The sequence below is a fragment of the Hyaena hyaena genome, unplaced genomic scaffold (genome assembly GCF_003009895.1).
Source record: "Hyaena hyaena isolate Hyena2069 unplaced genomic scaffold, ASM300989v1 scaffold_91, whole genome shotgun sequence".
NCBI classification, from domain to species: Eukaryota; Metazoa; Chordata; class Mammalia; order Carnivora; family Hyaenidae; genus Hyaena; species Hyaena hyaena.
This window is the reverse complement of record NW_024080725.1, coordinates 1023084-1046471: the sequence shown is the minus strand read 5'-3', so window position 1 is coordinate 1046471 and position 23388 is coordinate 1023084. Positions and strand designations below refer to the sequence as shown.

General features: G+C 47.2%; 1 protein-coding gene across 3 annotated transcripts in view; it reads right to left on the bottom strand.

Annotated features, from left to right (window-relative positions):
- The window catches only part of CFAP221 (cilia and flagella associated protein 221), a 102188-nt gene extending 79419 nt beyond the window's left edge, over positions 1–22769 (bottom strand). Inside the window, exons 1-6 of one of the 3 annotated variants that reach the window (XM_039234872.1) lie at positions 22739–22769; positions 21057–21241; positions 17303–17403; positions 9315–9401; positions 9073–9171; positions 7328–7428 (exon numbers count right to left, since the gene is read on the bottom strand). In XM_039234872.1, coding sequence (XP_039090803.1) covers positions 7328–7428; positions 9073–9171; positions 9315–9401; positions 17303–17403; positions 21057–21195 — 527 coding nt within the window. In that variant the 5' untranslated portion in view covers positions 21196–21241; positions 22739–22769. Of the gene's footprint in view, positions 1–7327; positions 7429–9072; positions 9172–9314; positions 9402–17302; positions 17404–21056; positions 21242–22295; positions 22315–22625; positions 22664–22738 lie in introns of those variants that run through there. The other 2 variants (XM_039234873.1, XM_039234874.1) reach the window with 2 other exon arrangements.
- Positions 22770–23388: the final 619 nt, after the last annotated feature.

Below are 23388 nucleotides of genomic sequence, written 5' to 3'. Positions count from 1 at the left end.
CAGCTCAGTAGCTATATGTTCTTACTACTAGTATTAAAAGCTTACAAATGTTGTTAAACTATTAATAGGTTCTACTTTAACGTGTTTAATCCTCAGAACAATTTTAAGAGGTAGAGACTCCTACAAATGGCATTTTACGGATGAAGATTCTAAGCGGCAGAGAGAAACTGTCATTTGTCTGGGTCACACAGCCATCACGAAGCAGAGCCTGGACTGGATTGCAGACAGAATGGCTCCAGAGCCATTAGTGGGTCTATGCTGTTAAACCCGACACTCTGTTGCTTTGTCTCCTGTCCAGTTTGTTTTTATTGCAAGTCCTCATCGGCCAGTCACGTAACAAAAATGAGTGAAGAAGGCTGCGTGTGAGGCGAGAAGGAGTGGTGGGACTGCGGTGAGCTGGCAAAGGCATTGCTCTCTAAAGAGGCGGCTTCATGGGTGCCTGGGTGGCTCTATCGGTTAAGCGTCTGGCTCTAGATTCTGGCTCAGGTCATGATCTCACGGTTCATGAGATTGAGCCCCACATCAGGATCTGTGCTGACAGTGAGGAGTCTGCTTGGGATCCTCTCTCTCCCTCTTTGCCTGCCTCTCAATCTTTCTCTAAGTAAATAAATAAACTTAAAAAAAAATAAAGAAGCAGCTTCTATTTTATCATTGAACTAACTGTGAGCATGCAGGACTATGGGCCCAGTATGGCTGGTTCTTTTTCTTTTTCTTTTTAATGCATTTTAAATGTTTACTTATTATTGAGAGAGACTGAGAGCATGAGTAGGGGAGGGGCAGAGAGAGAGGGAGACAGGATCTGAAGCAGGCTCCAAGCTGACAGCAGTGAGCCCATGAGAGGTTTGAGCTCATGAATCGTGAGATCATGCCCTGAGCTGAAGTTGGATGCTTAACCAACTGAGCCACCCAAAAAAAAAGAGCAAGTAAAAATCTAAATTTTTACATGAAATCTTTTGATTGTTAAATGTTGACAGCGAATTCAAGGTTTAAAAAGGCAAAATGAAACTGCAGGCCACCACAGTCTGGATGAAACCAAACAGGTCAGCAATTTAGTTAAATCAGAAGCTACAAATCGGGGGTCAGCAGGCCAAATTCAGAGTGGACGGATGAATGAACGAATGGATGAATGAATGAATGGACAAATGAATGAAAGAGTGGATGAATGAATGAATGGATGCATGGATGACTGACTGAATGAATGGATGAATGAAGGAATGAATGGACGAATGAATGAATGAAGCAATGACAAAATAGTTTTCAACAGACAAGATTTGGTGGACTTCTTTGCTCTCTTCCAACACTCTAAAACTTCCTTAGAAAGCCATGCAGGGATTTGCTTTTCCACGAGGCAGTACAAACGGAAAGACTGAGGCTGAGGAGCTAAGGAGGGAGCAGAGGAGGCAGAAGCGAGACTGCAAGCAGCCAGGCGCCCATCTCTGAGACACCATGACAGGTGCACAGAGAGCCGAAGGAGGTGCTGGCCTCAGTCGCCTGGGGTAGGGCGGGGCAGGGCACAGAAGCACCCGGGACAAGTGTAGGGTGCAGCATGGGACGCTCACCCCCTCTAGGCCCCCGGCCTGATCTCTCAAGCGGCCCCTGAAGAAACGGAAGGAGCCATGTTGGAGGTGTTCCGTGTGCACGGAGGTGGGGGCCTCATGTGGAGGCAGAGAAAGAGCAAGAACCCACCGCAATCCAGCACTGCCAGAGGTGGCCCCATGGGCTGCCCAGGTGATGAAATACTGGGACGGGAGCAAAAATGAGGCCTCAGAGAGATTGGAGATCACAAACGAGGTGATCGCTTCCCGTGGGCCTGAGCAGTGGCTGGGAACAGGTCCGCCCTTGGAGGGAGGAGTATTTCATCACTGGTAATATTTAGAATTGTTGGTGCGTGGTGCTATTCAAAAGGAGTCTGACTTCTAGAAGGTTTTGTCATCTTTAAACATTTTTCCACTGGGGCGCCTGGTGGCTCAGTCGGTTACCAGTCCAACTTCGGCTCGGGTCATGATCTTGCTGTTCTGAGTTCAAGCCCGGCGTCGGGCTTTGTGCTGACAGCTCGAGCCTGGAGCCTGCTTCGGATTCTGCATCTCCCTCTCTCTCTGCCCCTCCCCTCCTCATGCTCTGTCTCTCTCTCTCTCTCAAAAATAAGTAAACATCAAAACTAAGTAAATAAATAGATAAATAATTTTCCACAATGAACTCCCGTTATTGCATGTGGGCGAGATCGCTCCCACTACCTACCTCTTGCTGTGCCGCTGACAGGAGCCTCCTCCCCAGGCCCTGTTCTGTCCCGGGGAGGGAAGGCATCCTGGACACAGCTGACCCAGTGCACATCAGCCCTGCACTGTCCACTCACGGCACAGGCCACCAGGAGTCCCCAGACCACAGTCTGCCTGCTACTCATGACAGCTCCTATCCGCTGACCTGCTCCTAGACCCCACACCGCCACTCCAGAGCCAGAGGAAGCCAGACAGGGCACTGGCCAGGGGATGCATAAATCAAGGGCTAGTCTGCGGTGCTGTGGATTTCCAGCAGGCGCTGTTGGCACTCTCCTTCCCCTGGTACACCTGTCACCCTGCTCTGACTGCTGTTGCTTGGCCATTCTGGAAGCCTGGGTGCTCCCACCCCATCCTTCCCTCCTTTGCAGGTCGTGCCTTAATATACCATGTGCAATGAGTCCTTGTTTCCCCTTCTAAGACCCTCCTGCCTCACTTATATATTTCCAACCACTGCCTGTGATGCAACTGTCCCCGAGGTCCTGGGCACACCCCCTCCAGTTCTCTGCACCGGCTCAGTCACCAGAGTGAGGTTTCTGGAAAGTAGATCTGATCATGGCATTTCTCTGCTTGAATACTTCAGTGGTGAAATCCGCATTTCCCAGCAAAGCCTACGCAGCCATTCAGGCGCAGCCCCCTCCCCACTTCCTCTGCCTCTGGTCTTGCAACCCACATCCATCACATGTACGTTCTGGACAGGCCTACTCGTGCTGTGCCATTTCACTTTGTCCAAGGTACCGCCCTGTCCAGAGCACCTCTCTCCTCTCCTGTTCCACTCCTCTCTTCTGCCAGCTGATTTCCGGTTATGCTGGTACATCTTCAGTTCAGAGATATTCTCCTCTAGAAAATCATCTCTGAGCACCTCCCCCATCCCATCCCAAATGCCCTCACTTCCCACTGCACTGGGTTAGGTGTTCTTCCCCTGAATATACCACATCAGACATTAGGATTGTCTGCTTAGTCATGATCTCAGCTCTTAAGCATCTCTGTGCACTCAGTACCTAACATGTGCCTGGCACATAGTAGCATTCAGTAAACATCTCATGAATGAATGAATCCCTAATGAAGAACCCACCCAAACAGCACCTTCAACCCTCCAAGTAGCCTAGAGTGAACACAGAACATTTAAGGCGAAAGCCCTTTCAAATACTTCCCTCCTGTCCTGCTACTAGACGTTTTTAGATTGAACGAGGCATAAGACAGTTTGGATAGTTAACCATTGTTAAGTAAAGTGCATAAAGCTTTGGGAGGATACTGCCTGCTGCCAGCATGTTTGAAGGAAAAAAGGAGCGTGCTTATTTTTGGACAGATTTAAAAAAATTTCACACCATTATACACAGTAACTCAGTTTAATAAACTGTTTAGCTGAAATTTTCATTCTGATTATAAATGAAGGGCATTATGTACAAAATAGTTTGGGAAAAGCTTCTAGGGAAGTTGGTAGATTTATACATGAAAACCAGACTAATGTCTGCACTCTTTTTTTTTTTTTTAATTTTTTTTATGTTTTTTTTTTATTTATTTCTAGGAGAGAGAGAGAGAGAGAGACAGCGCGAGCAGGGGAGGGTCAGAGAGAGAGGGAGTCACAGACTGAAACAGGCTCCAGGCTCTGAGCTGGCAGTCAGCGCAGAGCCCGACACGGCGCCCGAACCCACGAACCGCGAGATCATGACCTAAGCGAAAGTCGGACGCTTAACCGACTAAGCCACCCAGGCGCCCCCTAATGTCTGCACTCTAAGCCATATTGTTTCCACCAGTTTATTAAACTATTGTTCTCAATACATTTTTTTAAACTTTTTTTAATGTTTGTTTATTTTTGAGAGAGAAAGAGAGAGTGAGCAGGAAAGGGGCAGAAAGAGAGGGAGTCACAGAATCCAAAGCAGGCTCCAGGCTCTGAGCTGTCAGCACAGAGCCCAATGCAGGACTTGAACCCATGAACGATGAGATCGTGACCTGAGCCAAAGTCGAATGCCCGACTGACTGAGCCACCCAGGCGCCCCTGCCATTGTTCTCAGTTCCTAAGCCCAGCTTATGATCCAAACAAAAATAATTTGAAATTTGTGGAGGGAAAAAAAGGAAGGAAGGAAGGAAGGAAGGAAGAAGGAAGGAAGGGAGGGAGGGAGGGAGGGAGGGAGGGAGGAAGGAAGGGAGGAAGAGAGGAAGGAAGGAAGGGAGGGAGGGAGGGAAGAAGGAAGGGAAGAAGGAAGGGAGGAAGGAAGGAAGGATTCAAAAACTAGGAAGTTAGATAGTTCCTACTCTTCTACCACTTTGATTTTTGTAAAAGTTGCTATAGTCACCCATTTAAAGGAAATAGCTATGTTTGGCCTCAAAATGCAGAGAGTGAGTGGCTCCTGCCAAGAGGGACTCACCCTTGCAGAGCAGTTAGTACTGACGAGGACTGGGTGAAGACAGAGAGGGTTGAAGAGGGAGAGGGAGGAAATACTGGGATAGAGTTCTGGCAAAATGTGCTCAGGAAAATAAATAGAGGACTGAAAAGCAAGGGGCCAAGAATGTATGTCAGTGAAAATGTCAAAATCTGAACGTACCCACTGCTTGGCAGTGGTGCAGGCAAAGAGGAATTCTCATGCCCTGCAGGTAGGCGTGTGAATGGGTACAGCCATTCTGGAAAACACAAGGTGTTACAATGTTAATAGTGAACTTGTGTTAGACCATCCACTTCTAGATGTATATGTTGGGGAAACTCTAGAACGGGTGCCCCCAGACCATATACAGGCATGTACACAGCAGTGCTGGTCAAAGCAAAGACACCTGGGTAGCTGAGCACCCAATTTCAGGCTCAGGTCACCATCTCATGATTCATGAGTTCAGAGTTCAAGCCCTGCATCGGGCTTACTGCTGTCAGCACAGATCCTGCTTCCTCAGCTCCTCTGTCGCCCCCTCTCTCTGCCTCTCCCTGACTCATACTCTCTCTCAAAAACAAATAAAACATGAAAAAAAAAAAACCCCACTAAACTAAACCAAAAAATTCATGGTCAATTTGGTGGACAGCACAATAGTCAACTCTAGCTATGGGAGTTAATACGGCAAAACCACAGAACCGTAACATTGAGTAGAAAACGCAAGTTGCAAGAGAACATACATCCAGTACGATTCCATTTATCTAAAGATCACACACTGGCAAAACGAAACAATGCGCTACTTAGGGGTGCACGTGTATGTGTCAAAACTATTAAACTACATCAAAGAAATGACTGTCACAAAATTCCAAGTAGTAGCTGCAAAGTTACCGGTAATGCTTTATGTCTTGAAGCCGGTGTTCATTATATTATTATTGTTTAAACCTGACAGATTATTATATATTCTTTTGTATGTATTATTTATTTATAATTTTTAAGGAGTTCAAGGGAAGAAGTATAGACAGAGAGTCAGAAGGTCATGGGAAGGTGTGTGGGCAGACGGGTGCGGCGCAGGGAGAAGATTACATGTCAGCTGAACTAAGGCAATCATTCCAGAATTAATTTGGGGATTTCACTCAAGGACGCCACATAGTACTAAAAAGGAAGGGCCCTGAGGGCTATACATATTGGTCTATAAGCGCCACCTCATCACAAAGTGTTCCGCGGGCCCTCTCTCTATCTAACCCTGCTATCTGGTCATCAGCAACTTGAATGCATGCTGCTCAGTGCTGCTGCAGGCACTTGAACTTGCGTTCCCCCCAAAGCATGCTGAAGCCAGTCTTTGCTCACCATCTGGGCCTATAGCGAGAGACGTCTAGTATCTGCGAGCTAGTGGGTGGATTAAAACCCTCCGGGGGCTAAATCTCCTCTGAGCTATAGTCGATGCTCTCCGCTGCCACCGTGCCTTTGCATGTGCTATTTCCCCACCTCAAATGCCATCCTCCCATTCTACCACACTATGGAGTCCTCTTTGGACAACCAGATTGTCACCTCCAGAGACGTGAGGAGTAACTACCCCCGTGTTTCCAGTAGGTTCCATCTTCTGGGCCTGTACGGGACCCCATACATGCCTCTAATACATATAGCAATTGATGTAATCAACTGATGATTGATCAACAATCAACATGATCTGTCCCCATTAGACTCCAAAGCATTCAAAATCAGAACCTTTGTCTATTTGCCTTTTAGCCATGGGTGATCTTCAAAATGTCAATCAATCGGGACTTCTGGGCAGTACTCAGAGTGGCTCTAAGGCTGGGGCCATGTCCTGCGGATGCCTCCCCCACCCCCAAAATTGCGAGGTTTTGACAATGTAGTTGCTGAATCATTAAGAGGTCACAGGGAGGGCAGGAAAGGGGCCAGGCAGCTGGGATGGAGGGACGGGAGCTCAGGACAGTATATATTTCCTGGCCAGTAGAGAAGTATTAACAACTGGCATGGCCATTCTATAGCTTTATCTAACAGCTCCATATCCATCTTTCTATATCTCTAGAGATATTTAGGTATTAGTAGTAAGGATTTAATAAATATTTACTGGAGAAAAAAAAAACCCACGTACATTACACTTGGAATCTTTAACTATTTTTCCAGTAAGACAGGGCCGAGGAATCTGAGACTTGGCTTGGACAGTAAATTTCTATTCTTGCTTCCCCATCCAGAGCAGAGATTGGTTAATGGATGGGCATGAGATCCAGGTTGGTCCAATAAGACTCAATCTTGGGACTTTTGCTCCAACATCTCCAACCCCTCTGGCCCCTCCTACCCGTCGCCAACAGCCACCCCGGGCTTCAACCCTGTGAGGGGGAAGCCTATTGGGAAAGAAGACTGAAGGAAGAGGAGCAGAACCAAGAAAAGGAGAGAGTCAGGTTCCCACAAGCTGACTTAAGCCCCTAGAACCAGCGATGCTTGAAGACCCAACTTGCACCTCTCAGTTAAATGGCCCAATAAATTCCCTTCCTTGCTCACGATATCATGACATGGGCTTTTGTTTTTGTTTACCCTTTCTGACTGTAAGTCCCGTCTAACTCAGCTAGAAAAGTCCAAATCTCGGAAAAATACAAATCTAAGTTTCTGTTAGACGTATCTCTTAACTTTTCGTGACCTATGACATTTTGGCCATTCATCTTGGTAACTCACCTTTCACCAAGGAGAACATTCGATAGATTTATAAATGGGGGAAAGTCCAGTGTGTTCATGACGGGATAGGCATGAATAGGAATAAGCAAAGTCTCATCTCCCTAAAATGAATGGGAAAGAAAGCGAAGTTTACCATACTAAAGGCTATAATTTTCAAAGATGAACTTGTAGGTACTTTATTTCTTCTGTTGCTTTCTATCACTAAAAAATATTTCCTTAAGAAACCTGAGCGCTTGAACAGAACATTAGAAATACTGGGCCTTCTTCGCTGCATCCAAAGTACAGGAAATTCTAAGCACATTTCATTGAAGTGATATTCACTTTTTTCCAGGAGAGAGGATGCCTTCATATAGATACAAAGACAGTAATCTATTGGCTTCTATTCCAGAAAATTATAAGGAAACACAATCTGCAGTAGCCTGAGAGAAAACGAAACAATCACGGCATCAGCTGATCCAGATGGCACCAAACAGTAAACAATGAACTGATGTAGGGCACATCTACTTCCAGTCCTGCCTAATACATGACCTTGAACAAGACCCTTAACCTCTCCAGGCCTTGATTCTTCCTTTGCAAAATGGGAATAATGTTGCCTTCACTTTAAAGGTGTTTTTAAGAATGAGGGCCGATGATGGCCTGGAAGAATTAAGAGCACTGCTTAAATGTAAAGTATTATTATTAGTGCCACTGTTAAGGAGCAGGAGATGATCAGTGGCACTCTGTGACATTTGTCTTCTTGGTACAGATACTCCTTCTGAAAGCAATACTCTATTTTTGAGTCTAGCTTTTTTGTTTTCTGTTTAAAAATTCAAACTCACTGGGGCACCTGGGTGGCTCAGTTGGTTAAAGCGTCTGACTTCAGCTCAGGTCATGATCTCCCAGTTCGTGAGTTCAAGCCCTGCGTCAGGATCTGTGCTGACAGCTCGGAGCCTGAAGCCTGCTTCAGATTCTGTGTCTCCCTTTCTCTCTCTGTGCCCCTCCCCAGTTCGTGCTCTGTCTCTCTCTGTCTCTCAAAAGTGAATACATGTTAAAAAAAATTTTTTAATAAAAAAAAATGGAAGCTCATTGATTACTAAAACATACTCTTCCATTTTTAGTTTTGAAAAATTAAATTTAGTTCACCTTAAGGCGTCTTGACTTGGAGAGCAACGGGAAGTGTCAGGGTGGGGGGGACAGTGTGAAGAGAGGAGTTGACAGCACGTGGGGCTGGCTCTGGCTGGAGGCCACAGGATGAATTCGCTGACCTAGAAGCGGCTCACAGGGACTCACAAGGCACAGCCATTGGGGGTCAGACCACACAGGCCTCCCTGCTGACCCCTAGGGCTGCCTCTGAGGATATTCCCACAGGACACCATCTGTTCCCTGGGATTTAAAATCGCAAGTGGGGGGGTGTTGCTAATTTTGTAACCTAGCACTTAAAGGAGTATGTTTAAGCTATTTGAAAAAGTCCTTATCAACTCCTAGCGCTACACAATAAATGAGGTTTCTGGACCAGGGCAGGCAGGAAACCTAAAGCAGATGACGCCTCACGGCTCTGTCCTGACTCTTCGTGGCTCTCACGTCGGGGACCCACGTGACTGGGCAAGGCCCCTCGTGCCACTCACACGGGCTGCCCGAGGGACACACACACTGGGCGAGAAACCTCACACTTACTGCTCCTTCTCTCTTCTTTCTTCCCTCGGGAGAGAAGTCTTGAAGTCCTCCTGGCCTTTATCCCCATAAAAACCAATTTTAAGAACACTTACCTTACAGTGAACCCGAATGCAGTCGTAATAGTACCGCCACTCATCCGGAGAAAATGTGATGGTGACTGTGAGGGACAAGCCAGGGACAAGGCAGTGCTCCTAGAAGGCAAGAAGTCTCTGGTGGGGACAGGCCCCAAGCACACAGACAGCAGGCCGCACCTGCTCCCAGGCCGACCTCCCACCCAGAAAGCCACAACCCAACAAAGAACACAGTGGAGAAGAGGCAACCGGGACATGCTTACCTTTTTCACATACTTGATCTGAAAGTATTTGGTTTGAGGGGGTAAAATATGCACATGTATGTCTTCATTGGAAATATTGATCAGATGCTGTGAGAAACAAGGATTAGGAGAAAACACTGTTTTATCTATCTGCATATTCACTTCCTCATTTATTTAGACTTTACCTTGTTCCTTAAGGGATATGAGGAGATAGAATTTATTGTTTAACTTTCTTTAAAAAAATTTTTTTTAAACATTTATTTATCACTGGGAGACAGAGAGAGACAGAGCACGAGTGGGGGAGGGGCAGAGAGAGAGAGGGAGACACAAAATCCGAAGCAGGCTCCAGGCTCTGAGCTGTCAGCACAGAGCCTGATGTGGGGCTGGAAGTCACAAACCATGAGATCATGACCTGAGCTGAAGTTGGACCAGCCCAACCGACTGAGCTACCCAGGCGCCCCTGTTTATCTTTCAAAAAGATTTTAAATGCATCATACCCCATTTAGAGAATAATAAAATAAACACAACACCATTTAAAGGATAATAAAGTATACCCGCGTGCCTTCTTCCCAGATTAGGGGCTTTACCAGAGCCTATAGCCCCCAGGCGGCTATCTTCATCTGCACATGGCCCTGGTCCCTAGTCCTGACCAGTAACTATGTGTGCCTTTTTGTTGAACTCTGTTAACCTCAAAAATAAAACTGCCAGGGGGCTCCTGGGTGGCTCAGTCTGTTGAGCGTCCGTCGACTTTGGCTCAGGTTATGATCTCACCATTTATGAGTTCAAGCCCCACATCAGGCTTGCTGCTGTCAGCCTGTCAGCAGAGCCTGCTTTGGATCCTCTGTCCCTTTCTCCCCTGCTTGCGCTCTCCCATAAATAAATATTAAAAAAAAAAAAAAAAAAACTGCCAGTCACCTTACCAACAAAACGGATTTATTCAGGAATGGCAGAGAACTGCACACCAGGATGTGCAGGCAACTGAAAAACCAGACACAAGTCCCCAGACTAGAGGAAAGGAATGCTCTCTTATGGAGGAAAGGGGGAAAGGGGGAGAGCTGATATAAACAAAAAGTCCATTGGAGTAAACTCCGTTGGAATCGGAAGTATAGGGGCTTTTCACTGGCTGAGCTATGCCCATCTCTCATTGGCTGGGCTGTTGCTGGGGCAGGAGGAAAACCTTCCTTCCTCCAGCTAAGACAGTAGCATAGTACCTAAAGTATGGCCAAGGACGTCCATCTCTTCCTATTGGGGGTGCAATCACAGAGGTGTGGTGGGGTGTGAGAGTTCCCCCTACTGGCTTCCCGACTCCCCTGGGAACCAGGTTGCCTTTCATGAATGAATTTCCACAACTCCATTTTAGCCCTGTGACTCAACTAAGAAGCCAGCCACCCAGCCAAATGCCACGGTTTCTGGAATTACATGCCACTGGTGCTGGGGGCCCAGCAACACTTAAGTGGTCAAAAAATCAGGAAAGAGGCCTGGGGCTAGGACAGCCTCCAACTCATCCCTGGGGCAAATGGGAAAGCAGCCCAGGTCAGGAATTCTCTGTCCCGTGAGACAGGACAGTATGGTGGATAAATTGACTTGGTCTCTGAGTACAGGCGTCTCTCCTCCCTCTGCCTGAGATGGGGCCAAGAATTTCAGAACCTGGGCACGTGGGCTTCCCCTGGGCCAAGAAACAGTCAAGAGGAGTTTGGTTTCCAAAGTGTCGGCCAGAGGCTGGGCCTGTCATGGGGCCCATTGCCCAAGGCCTCATGTCCACGGAAGCCCTAGATTAAAATTCAGATATTATTTCCTGATGAGGTTACAGTGGTGCTTGCATTTGTTAAAAGTTCTTTGTCACCTCTGAACATTCCTAAAGTGACCCTGTTTTGGCATATCTTTTCTTTTTAATACGCTAAAAGCCTTAAAAAACAGAGTTCTCCAGGCCACTCTTGACCTCGCAGGAGGCCTGCAGAGAGTCTTGGCGAAGATGTGGGCTCCCGGGGCCCTGCGCTCGAGAGGGGTCCTTTCAAGAGAGATTGAGGGAGGGGGCAGGTATGCTGGGACCTCCTGTTCATCACATGGAGAACCTGGGGTGGTGGGACCTGCCTGGGCATGGAGAGGTAGCCATACAGCCCCAGGGCCTAGAAACCTTGACAAAGAACTCAGTCCCCTGGGGCACCTGGGTGGCTCAGTTGGTTTAGCATCTGACTTAGGCTCTGGTCATGATCTTGTGATTCATGAGTTCGAGCCCCACAGCTGGCTTGCTGTGAAAAGCCCACTTTTCCTCTCCCCCTCTCTTTGCCCCTCCCCTGCTTGCACTCACTTAAAAATAAATAAACATTAAAAGAAGAAAAAAAAAGAACTCTATCCTCATGCTTGTCATCAAGGGAAGCCCTCGCACTGGAGTTCAAGAAGAATTGGGAGGAGAAGTGGTTATATGTGTCTATCACTTAAAAAAAATCCAATGAGGACAGAGCAACAAACAGCGTGTAGGTGCTGCTTTTAGTGTGTATCTCACGGGTGTTTAACCTGAAAAGAAATCAGTGATCTGCACTCCAGGAGTGCTTAGTGCACACTGCAGGATCCTAATCCAGAGTCCAGACTCCAGACAGAGGTGAATACTAACAGCATTTCCATCCTGCTCACCTAAACTGACCCTAGAGGGTCTTCGACATAAGCATCAGGGATGTTTGGGATATATGCACTAACCAGAAACGTCATACAGGCATTCCTGCTCTTATACAAAAGGCACAGGAGAATCTGGTGAGCCCAGGGCCCAGTGTCCTTTACTGTGACCTCCAAAGACGCAGGGCTCCCTTAGGTCCTGTGCTTTGCACCACTCTACAAAAATGTTGTTGGCCTGTTGGAAGGTTGGCTGATCTTCCCCACAGATGCGCCTGCATCTGCTGCCAGCAAACCTTCCCTGCAAGGAGCTATGGCTGGGCCTTTCTGGAGACTGCGAGTATGGAATTATTTTCTGCCTGCTAGCTAGTGTCTTCCGCATGCCAGAATTTCTTCTTGGACCTGTTTGCATTGCAGCAGATAAAGCTGGTCGCGAGGCTGCTGGGAGGGGACCTGTGGCTCCCACCTCCCATTGGGCTCAGATTGTCGATATGCACCTGGCAATGAGAAAGAACCTCAGAGACTTAGGTCAGTTTGCAGTAAGCAGCATCACAGGATCTAGAGAGGCCTCAGCTCTTCCAGGCTTCCCAAATGGTCCCAAGGGAGGAGACAGGAGACTGGACAGGCAGCCAGCACCTGTGGGTGAGGGCCCAGCCACAACTTGATTTTTAAAAAATATAGAAGGGGCACCAGGGTGGCTCAGTTGGTTGAGCATCTGACTCTTGATTTCGGCTCGGCTCACGATCTCGCCGTTTGTGAGATCTAGCCCCATGTCAGGCTCTACGCTGATAGAGCGGAGCCTGCTTGGGATTCTCTCTCCTCCTCTCTCTCTGCCCCTGCCCTGCTCGTGCTCCAGGTCTCTCTCTCAAAATAAATAAATAAACATTAAAAAAAATAGAAACCTGATGCTTCCTCCAACCTGAGTGTCATAGGGCAAATTCAAACATGTCCACCACTCATTTGGAAGTAAAGCCAATGATTTGGAATTCAGGAGATCATATCTGCATTGTCAAACAATACAGGTCCCATTCATGATAATAAGAGATGTGTTATTTGGCTATACATTGCAGGATGGGGGGAACCTTGAAGGCTGCGATAGGGAATTCAAAACTAATACTATTATTTCAGAAAGCCTGAAGGAGCTGTTAATTTATGTAAGCTAAGTCTGTACGGGCTAACAACTTTCTTTTGCGCTGACAATGGCCACACTTGTTGTCTCATGCGAAAACTGACTAGTTATTCATTTAACACATATAGTTTTCCAAACAAAACCTATCTGCAGAGGGAAAAAAAAAGAATTTAAGAGCTCTTTGTCTTGAGAAACCTCACTTCCAATTTTAAAGTTAAGTCGAAGCATTGATCTCCATAGAAATCCACGTAAACTGCTTTAAATCCTTTAACCAGATGTGGATCAATCTCAAATGTTAATGAACAATTTACTGCGGTTTTAAACCCACACGCAGTCATCCCATTCTTGGGAAGTTTGCATAGTTTCCTGTAGCAGAACCAAGATAAAAGCAGAGCCAGATTTTCCCCACAGTTGGCGAGGAGCTCAAGGTAATTGCCTTGGGCTTCCGGGTACCTCTACTCATGGAAACAGGAGGCCTGGCTCTCCCAGGGTCTCCCAGGATGTTATTAAGATGAAATCACTGTGTACTTTTATCTATTCCTCTTTGTCTGAATGTCTGCTAGAAGCAGTTTGACTGTTTCGACTTCACACTGTATTTACCCTCAATGGGGAAGTTCCCACCAAAGCACTCTCTTCCAAGAAAGTGAGTTCAATGTCATTCACCAAGGTTTACTGAGGGCCTTCTATATGCTAGGAATTGTTCGGTACAAAAGAGATGATCTCTCTTCTTCAACAGAATGAAGCTTTCGCCTCCCTCCCCAGACCCTACAATCCAGGTAAACCAGCTTGCACGCTAGTGTCCAAATATGCACCACGTACCCCAAACCTCTCCCAATGTCTTCCTTTATGCCCTGAGTACCTTCTTCCTGCTTCTCTTTACCTTTTGGACCATCTCAAGTGGCTTCTCCTCCTCACACTTTTATTATTTCTTTTTAAAGATTTTCTCTTTTAAGTCATCTCTACCCCCAATGTGGGGCTTGAACTTACAACCCCGAGATCAAGAGTCCCATGTTCTGGGGCACCTGGGTGGCTCAGTCAGTTAAGCCTCTGACTCTTGACTTCAGCTCAGGTCACAATCTCATGGTTCGTGAGTTCAAGCCCCATGTTGGGCTCTCTACTGACAGTACAGAGGCTGCTTGGGATTCTCAATCTCTTTCTCTCTCTGCCTCTACCTCTCCCTCAAAAATAAATAAATAGACATTAAAAAAAAAAAAAGTCACATGCTTTACTGACCGAGCCGGCCAGAGGCCCCCACAAGCTTTTTTTACATCATGAGCATCCTGGTCTAAAGATGGTCAACATCATTAGTCATTAGGGAAATGCAAGTAAAACATGCAAATATAAAAAAAAAATACAAATAAAATAGTGAATTGAATGGTGGCCTCAAGAAGCTATGTTCACATCCCAACACCAGGAGCCTGTGAATGTGACCTTATTCGAGAAAAGGATCATTGTGGATGGTATTAAGGACCTTGAGATTCGATCATCCTGAATTACCCAGGTAGGCCTCCGTCCAATGCACCTGTCCTTCTACAAGAAGCGGAAAAGACACAGAGTCAGAGAGGGCCGGGTGAAGGTAGAGGCTGAGAGTGGGGTCATACAGCCATAAGCCAAGGAACATCTGTCAGAAGCTGCCAGAGGCAAAACAACATTCTCCCTGAGAACCCTCGGAGGGAGCGCGGCTCGGCCGACGCCTTGATTCTGGACGCTGTCCTCCGGAATAAATTTCTGCTTTATTAAGATCCTCAGTTTGTGGCTATTTGTGACAGCAGCCACTGAAAACTAACATACCAGACCACCCAACAGTTCTCCTCCTGGGTATATATCCAAGAGAACTGAAAATGTGTCCACGCAAAAACACGCATGCAAGCATCCCTAACAGTGCTCTTCATAGTAGGCTCAAAGCTGAAACCCAAACGTCCATCTGATGAACAAAACATGGTATAGTCAGGGGCGCCCGGGTGGCTCAGTTGGTTGAGCGTCCAACTTCGGCTCAGGTCATGATCTCACAGTTCGTGGGTTCGAGCCCTGCGTCGGGCTCTGTGCTGACAGCTAGCTCAGAGCCAGGAGCCTGCTTCGGATTCTGTGTCTCCCTCTCTCTCTGACCCTCCCCTGCTCATGCTGTCTCTCTCTCTCAGAAATAAATAAAACACATTAAAAAAATTAGAGAAAAAAAGCATGGTATAGTCGTACAATGGAACAGTATTCAGTCATGGAAGGGAAGGAAGTATGGATATGCTACGAGCTGGATGAGTCTGGGAAACGTTAGGCCAAATGACAGAAGCCAGTCACACAATCATGTTACATGACTGCACTTATATGAAGCGTCCAGAGTAGTTAAATCTATACCAACGGAGCAACATGGATGGACCTTGAGGGTGTTATGCTGAGCGAAATAAGTCAGGCAGAGAAGGACAAATATCGTATGTTTGCACGTATAGGAGGATTAGGAGGAACTTAACAGAGGACCATGGGGGAGAAGAAAGGGGGAAATAGTGGGGGAGAGGGAGGGAGGCAAAACATGAGAGACTCTTGAATGCTGAGAACAAACTGAGGACTGATGGGTGTGTGGGGGGGGGGGGGGGGGGAGATGGGCGTGGAGGGGGGCACTTGTGGGGATGAGCACTGGGTGTTATATGGAAACCAACTTGACAATAAACTATTTGTAAAAATACATACATACATACATACATACATACATACATAAATCTATACCAATGGAAAGCAGGTTATTTATACATAAATAAATCTAAACCAACGCTGCCTGGCGTAGAGGTAGACTGGGTGCGGGAATAAGGAGAGTGAGGGTGCTGGCGGGTGGGGAGTGAATCACTCATTCATTATTTACTATAAACAATGAGCAACTATGAAAGATAATTATTTTCATTCTACCCTACGACCATTGAAGCAGCCGACCTAATACCAGGAAAAGTAAGCTTGGGCTTTGATGCTGTGTTCTCAGAAATTGTCTTCGTTGGTTGATGGGGGGATTTCCTACTCACCATTTTAAATTCTAACCCTTTTCCCGAGGCGAAACACTTGGCCCCTAATGGACTGCTCTCCGGATTCATTCCCTCTACCCACTTTGAGGCACAAGGACTCATGCAAATGGCATTCTTTTTGTCGGAGACGCCTGGTAGAAACCTAACTCCACTTCCTGACAGCTTTGCCATTTGTCAGCCTCTTCTCCTTGCCCTGAGCAATCCAACCCAATAGTTGGGATTCGTTCTTAAAATGATCCACTCTAAGACATGGCTCCTAAGAACCCATTACATTTAAAAGTAGAGACCCTTGTGGTGTCTGGTGACGGAGCCAGAGAGGGAACATCGTGTACAAAACCAGAGGCTCAGGAGGCTCTGCCCCACTCTCAGCACATGCGGAGAGGCCAATGGGGCTCAGATCCAGAGCCCAGTGGGAGTAGTTCTGAGGTGTCCTGCTCAGTGTGACTTGAGGGGACTGATGTGAGGTCATCGAGGTCGCAGAGCAGACTTAAATGTTCAGCTCCCTAGAGGCACAGAAGTTAGGAGTGCTGTAGCCCCCCGGCCCCGAGCCCACCGCAGCCTGAACACGCAGTCAATGAAGGGGACCCACGAAGCTCTGTGGTGGACTGACGTCCATCCTTTCAACTGTCCCTTCTGAGCCTGTCCAGTGGAGCTGACCCTTGCCACCAGACGCGGCTAGAATCTCTCTGGCCAGAATGGCCGATTCAGGCATGGGCATCAGACCCAAGCAGCTGAAACAGAGCCCTCACCAGAGCCTTTTAGGAAAGGGATACCCCTTCCCTGGTGGTGTAGGCTTGGAGCAAACACGCGCTGGGTTAGAGGAAGGCAGCCTAAAAGTCAAAGTCGGTCTCTATCACTTACTAGCTATGTGTTCTGAGTCAACTATTGAACCTTCTGGAATCCTGTTTCCCTGTCTACAGAATGAGACTAACAGGACAACCTCCACCGAGCGAGCGTAAGGACAAACTTGAACCACGGCAGACACAAAGCACGGTTCCTAGCCCCTGAGAACGCCTGTTCGAATGACACCTGTTAGCAATGACACCTGTTTGAAAAGGATGCCGTGAGGAGCCTTCGGTGGCGGGGAAAGTAGCTCGTCCGAGGACACCTGTGCAACTTTAACATTTCTCATCTAGAACCCTCTTTCTGGCCCAACGGACATTCGCGCTTCTGCCGATTATGCTGCTCTTTAAATGGATAAGTGATATAAATGCAGAACATTCATGTCATTTCATTACTATGAGGAATCATCCCACTGGAAAAATACCTACCAGAATCTGTTGGTTTTGTTCTTCTACTTGGTAGCCTCCAAAATGCACTATGCCGGGTTTTGCCTGTATGAACTGATTATTCAGAAGTTTTGCATAAACCTCTATAAAAACAACGTAAATAAGCACATCATGAGATGAGACGTAACAGGAAACATTAAATAAAAGAAGATCCTGTTCATGTGGGCTCTCCTTAGGATATTTTAAGCCAATGAAAGCTTCAGACAGAGGAGACAGCTGTCAGCAGGATTATCGATCTATTCCAAATGAACTTTACTGCTTCTCCCTGTTTTGACATGTCGTTTAGGAGATATTATCACATGTACTGCTGATTGCTTATTGAAATAATCTACTCTTCACATTTTGTGCAAGGCTTCAAACTAAAATGAGAGCTTGTAAAAAGCAAGTGCCTTACCTTTGCTGCTCCGTTCAACACCAAGATTACCTATTACGTAATAAATATCCAAACACCAAGTGTGTAGTTTTTTAATGTGTGTTTAACTGTTATTATTTCATTTCCTCTGAATAGAATTACAGTGTGATAGAATGATCGTAAAGCTATGAATAATCATTGCGCTGGCCAGTAAAATCTCAAACTGTTATTACTGTAATGTAAATGTCTTTTTTTCTTTTTTCCTGTTTTGAGAACAAGGTTAAGACAGCTGATCTCACAAAAGTGTCCAGGTTGGGGCGCCGGGCAGCTCAGTCCCTTAAATGTCTAACTAACATTTTGATTTCGGCTCAGGTCATGATCTTGTGGTTTGTGAGTTCAAGCCTTGCGTTGGGCTCTGCGCTGACAGTGTGCGGTCTGCTTGGGAGTCTCTCTCTCCCTCTCTCTCTGCTCCTCCCCTGCTTGCTCTCTAGCTTTCTCTCAAAATAAATAAAAATTTTTAAAAAATTTTAAAAACTGTCCCTTTCCCACAGAAGACATCCAGATGGCCAACAGACACATGAAAAGATGCTCAGTGTCACTCATCATCAGGGAAATACAAATCAAAACCACACTGAGATACCACCTCACATTGGTCAGAATGTCTAAAATGAACAAATCAGGGAACAACAGATGCTGGTGAGGATGTGGAGAAACGGGAACCCTCTTGCACTGTTGGTGGGAATGCAAACTGGTGCAGCCGCTCTGGAAAACAGAGTGGAGTTCCTCAAAAAAAATTAACAATAGAACTCCCCTATGATCCAGCAATAGCACTGCTAGGAAATTACCCAAGGGATACAGGAGTGCTGATGCATAGGGGCACATGTGCCCCCATGTTCACTCCCCATGTTCATAGCAGCAGAATAGCCAAAACATGGAGGGAGTGTCCATCAACTGACAAATGGATCAAGAAGATGTGGTTTATATATACAATGGAATACTTCATGAGAAATACTACATGAGAATACTACATGGCAATGAGAAAGAATGAAATCCTGCCACTTGCAGCAACGTGGATGGAACTGGAAGGTTTTGTGCTTAGTGAAATAAGTCAGGCAGAGAAGGACAGATATCTTATGTGTTCACTCATATGTGAAACTTGAGAAACTGAACAGAGGACCATGGGGCAGGGGGAGGGGAAACAGAGAGGGAGGGAGGCAAACCACAAGAGACTCTTAAATACAGAGAACAAATGGAGGGTTGATGGAGGGGGGTGGTAGGCGAGAAGAGAAAATAGGTGATGGGCCTTGAGGAGGGCACTTGTTGGGATGAGCACTGGGTGTCATATGTAAGTGATGAACCACAGGAATCTACCCCCAAAACCAAGAGCACAATGTATACACTGTCTGTTAGCCAACTTGGCAATAAATTACATATTTTTTTTTAAAAAGTGTCCAGGTCTCCACAACTTTTCCCAGCTCTTTATTCAGGCAGGAGCTGAGACGTGTAGGAGGCACTGGGAACCCACCACACCATTGTCTCTGTGCCTTTAGCGCTTATGCCAGGCGTCTGTTTATAATCCTCACTCCAACCCTACGTGGCACGTATTATTTCCATTGTGCAGATGAAGGGGCTGAGACTCAACAAGATGAAGCAACTTGCCCATGGCTGGTAGTTAAAAATCAAGCCCAGGTCTGCTTCCAACTGTTAGCCCACCTCCTTCAATATGAATGCACCATCCAATTTCTCACCAAGGATGACCTTTCACCTTTGGCTATATCCAAACGCCGTGAGCCACAGACACCCTCCCCCACTCCTTCGCCCACCACGATTCTGGTGGTAAACATCTGGAGGGAGTATGAAATGGTTGGTGCTCTTGCCCCTCACCTGGGGGAGCTGATACTGTAATCAGCATTGGGCCAAAGTGAAGGGCTAGAATGGGGTAAGGACGGTCTCCCTGGGGATGGGTGATCTCTGTAGGTTATTTGATCACTTCTTAAGTATTGAAATGAACATTATTTGGTAATTTTTTCAAAGATTTTTTAAAGTAATCTCTATACCCAAGGTGGGAATCAAATTCACGACCCTGAGATCAAGACTTGCACACTCCTCTGACTGAGCCACCCAGGTGGCCCATTCGGAAAAAAATTTTTTCAAGTTTATTTATTTATTTTTGAGAGAGAGAGAGCGAGAGAGCACATGAGCACTAGGGATGGGCAGAGAGAGAGAGAGAATCCCAAACAGGTTCCACACTCACTTTGGAGCCCAACACAGGGCCTGATCTTGCAACTGACTGTGAGATCATGACCCGAGCCGAAACAGAGAGTCAGAAGCCTCACCAACTGAGCCACCCAGGTGCCCTTATTTGTAAATTTTTAAAATTCTGAACATTTTGTTTTGTTTTTAGAGCCACAAATAGGTGTAAGATAGGCATTTCTCTGCCAATGCCCCAAAATAGTTGAGTATATTAATCTGCACTCAGTAAGTTCCACAGTAATGAGGGCCACACCCAAATACTGCATTTCCAGCAGTTGTGATGGACACTGAGAGATGAAAGGGAAGCAACCTAGTGTGACAGTAGAGAGCTAGACGTGGGGCTACCACGACTGAACACCACCTCCCCACTCAGCTGTGCCGCCCTGGGGAATTCATTTGACCTCTCTGATTGCTTCCCCAACAGGAAAATGAAAACAGAACGTTGATGTTGTGCGGATTAAGTGAGAAGAACGTAGGCCAAATGATGAGCCTTTCCATCATCACTAGAGGATCTACCAGGCTTCCCATGGACATGGAATGGAAGGGGCGTGCAGGGCCAAAGGCAAGAAGGTATTAAGTGCATGTGGTCTTGAAGGAGCATGAGTAATAGTGTGGCTGGAGCTGGGGATGAGGGTTACACAGCATTGGTGGACCTGGGGGGCGGGGCTGGGTGGGCAGGTTCACATCCACAGCAGAGGGGGCCAAATGCCAAGAGAAAGAGTTGCAGCTCTATTCCATTTGCAAGGCAACCTCGAGACCATCTGAGCAGGATAGGGACAGGGCCAGCCATGATTCCACGAAGGAGACCTACCGACGACCGAGACGGGGTGTGAAGGGCAGTGGGGAGGAGAGCACAATGTCCTAGTGACCTGCTAAGAATGAGGAGCAGGGCACTGGGGACAGATAGGTAAGATATTTGAGGAAGTGGAAGTCGCAGAACTTGGTGACTCATTTACACCACAAGGATCTATCACGTGAGCAGATGGGCCTAAATAGAACCATTGTTCTTAATGATAAAACCTACTATAAGCCCATAAGACCAAATGGAGAAATCAGCACCAAAAATTTCTTCATGCTTTCTGGACTTTGGATCCTCTGGGATCCAACTTACTTGATGGGATCTCAACTTACTTGATTCTAGAAGGTGATTAGGTACCTCGGTTCTTTTCTTAGGCTCCTCCACGAGGCTCTTCAAAAGGACGGGAGAGATGGTAGTAAATGGTTCTTCGGCATTCTTTAGTTCTCTGTTGGGGGGTTTCACCACTGCCATTTTATCATGAAAAATTGAGTCTCCTTTTGGAGCCAAAGGTCGTTTCCTGGGAAGAAAACAACAGCAGTATGAGAAACCATGCACATTTTTTTCCCTCAGTCCTTAACAAACGTACCTCTGTGACTGTGTGGCTTACTGTGGCCCAGGCCCTCCCTGCCTCCGTGTCTGTGCCGGCCACTCCATTCCCACGTGGGGCTGTCCCATTAATCGTGCGTCACACATTACAACCCAGTCTCCTGCCATTGCTCAAAACCCTTCTGTGGCCCTCGATTCTCAAGAGCTTTTCCCAAAGTGTAGTCCTGAGATGCTTTGGGGCTATTAGTAGGGCGCCTTAAGGGAAAAATAAGGGTGCTCACAGTCAAATAAAGTTGGGAAATGTTGAAGTAAATAGTTAAACAGGCCTCTTCTGAGATTTCTCCACATCCGTTTCTTAGTTCCATGTGACCATGAAACCCTTTAACATTTGGAGACACTACTTATAAGACACTAGCATTTTTGAGTCACCTTCCTGGGCACGTGTCTGGGGTGAGGAGGAAACGGGGTACCCCATAGACCTCCTCCACCACCAGCAGGGGGCATTCCTAGGGCTCTGTCCCAGGACCTAGGGCCTTGGTTCACGCTGACCCTCTGTCAGACTTGCTTTTTAACATTCATTTTAACTTCCACCCTCTTCATAAAGCCCACACTGGCCCTGGCACCGTTCAACATCCGTTAGCAACTACTGCCTCTACTACTCATTGGGTATAAATGATATATTGTCATGTACACGATTTATTGCCATGTGCAAGCCTACACATCTTGATGTCTTCTACAGCTAAATCTCTAACCCTGGAATCCTGGGTCAAGCACGCTTTGGGGGCTGCTCTGTGATGCCTCTGAGACTGACTGTAAAATCAGGTCTAGAATTTTATGTGCTTGCTTCTTTTTTTTTTTTTTTTTTTTGAGAAGGCTCATAGCTTTAGATTCCCCAGAGTCCACAACATCAAGCAAAATACCGAATGTGTTTCCCAATCATTTTCTGAACATTTCTCCTTTCCCCTTACCCCGCTCCTCTCCCCCAGCATCTCTGAAGATTCCCTACCCCTCAGCACAGCCTCTACCTCGACCGCTTCGTCGTTCCCTTCCATCCCTTCAACACCTGCTTCAAGTTCACGTTCCAGCCCCTCGCCTGGTGGGGGGGGGGGGGTGCTCAAATTCCCGCCAACCCGTTTTCAGGAGAGTTCCTGTTGCTCCTATTCCGCTCACTCCAGGGTGAACTTGGCTCTGGTCACACACACCCCCCAATCCCTGGTCACCTCGGCCCATCCTCTACCCGGCAGGCTGTCTCACTCGAGCCAAATGCCTGCTCTCCTCAGTGCCCCTTCACTCCATCTCCAGCTAGGGGTAGGGGTCGACCCCAGACCCACGCACTACCCACATCCTGACTTAACCTTTCAGGTCCGACCTCTCCTCTGACCACCTGCCCGGGGTTCAGGCAGCCTCAGCAGCTCAGCGGCGGCCGAGGGTCCCCCCACCCGCCAGCCCCAGGTCCCAGGCCGCTCACTCAGGAGATGGTTCCGGGGCAGGGATTCGGCCAGCGCGTGCGCCAGTTTCACCTTGCGGCGTCGCCATGACAACCAGGACGCGCTCCCGGGGTCAGCGGCCGGACGCGACCAAACTCCCCGGAGAGGGGGTGTGGAACCGGGCGGCAGCGGCTTGAGGTCCGGAGGCCGCAGGTGACTTCTGGGGACTCAAAGCGAGTCTGTGGGACCTAGGCAACAACAGAGAGAGCGACTTTGGAGGTGCGAGGACAATGGGTTTCCGAAGGGAAATGGGAAAGTCATAAAAGTACAAAAACGTACAAACTGTAACCTTGCGAGAGCAGAGGGCGGGAGAGCGGCTGGCCCTAAGGGGCGGGGCCTCCCAAGCTCAGAGGGCGGAGCTTCCCGACCGACTTTCATTCACCGGATCACTTAATTCTTCAATATGCTTTGTTTTCCGTTTTCTGTTACGGTAAATTTCAAACATATACGAAGGTAGGCAACTAATACGGTGAAGCTTCAACACTCTTCTGTAACAACGATCAGATCACAGCCAATCTTTGTTTCGTCTACACCTTTCCCCTACTCCTTGAATTATTTTGAAGAAAATCTCAGGCATCATTTCACCCATAAATATACCTCCAAAAGAGAAAAACTCTTTAAGAAAACATAA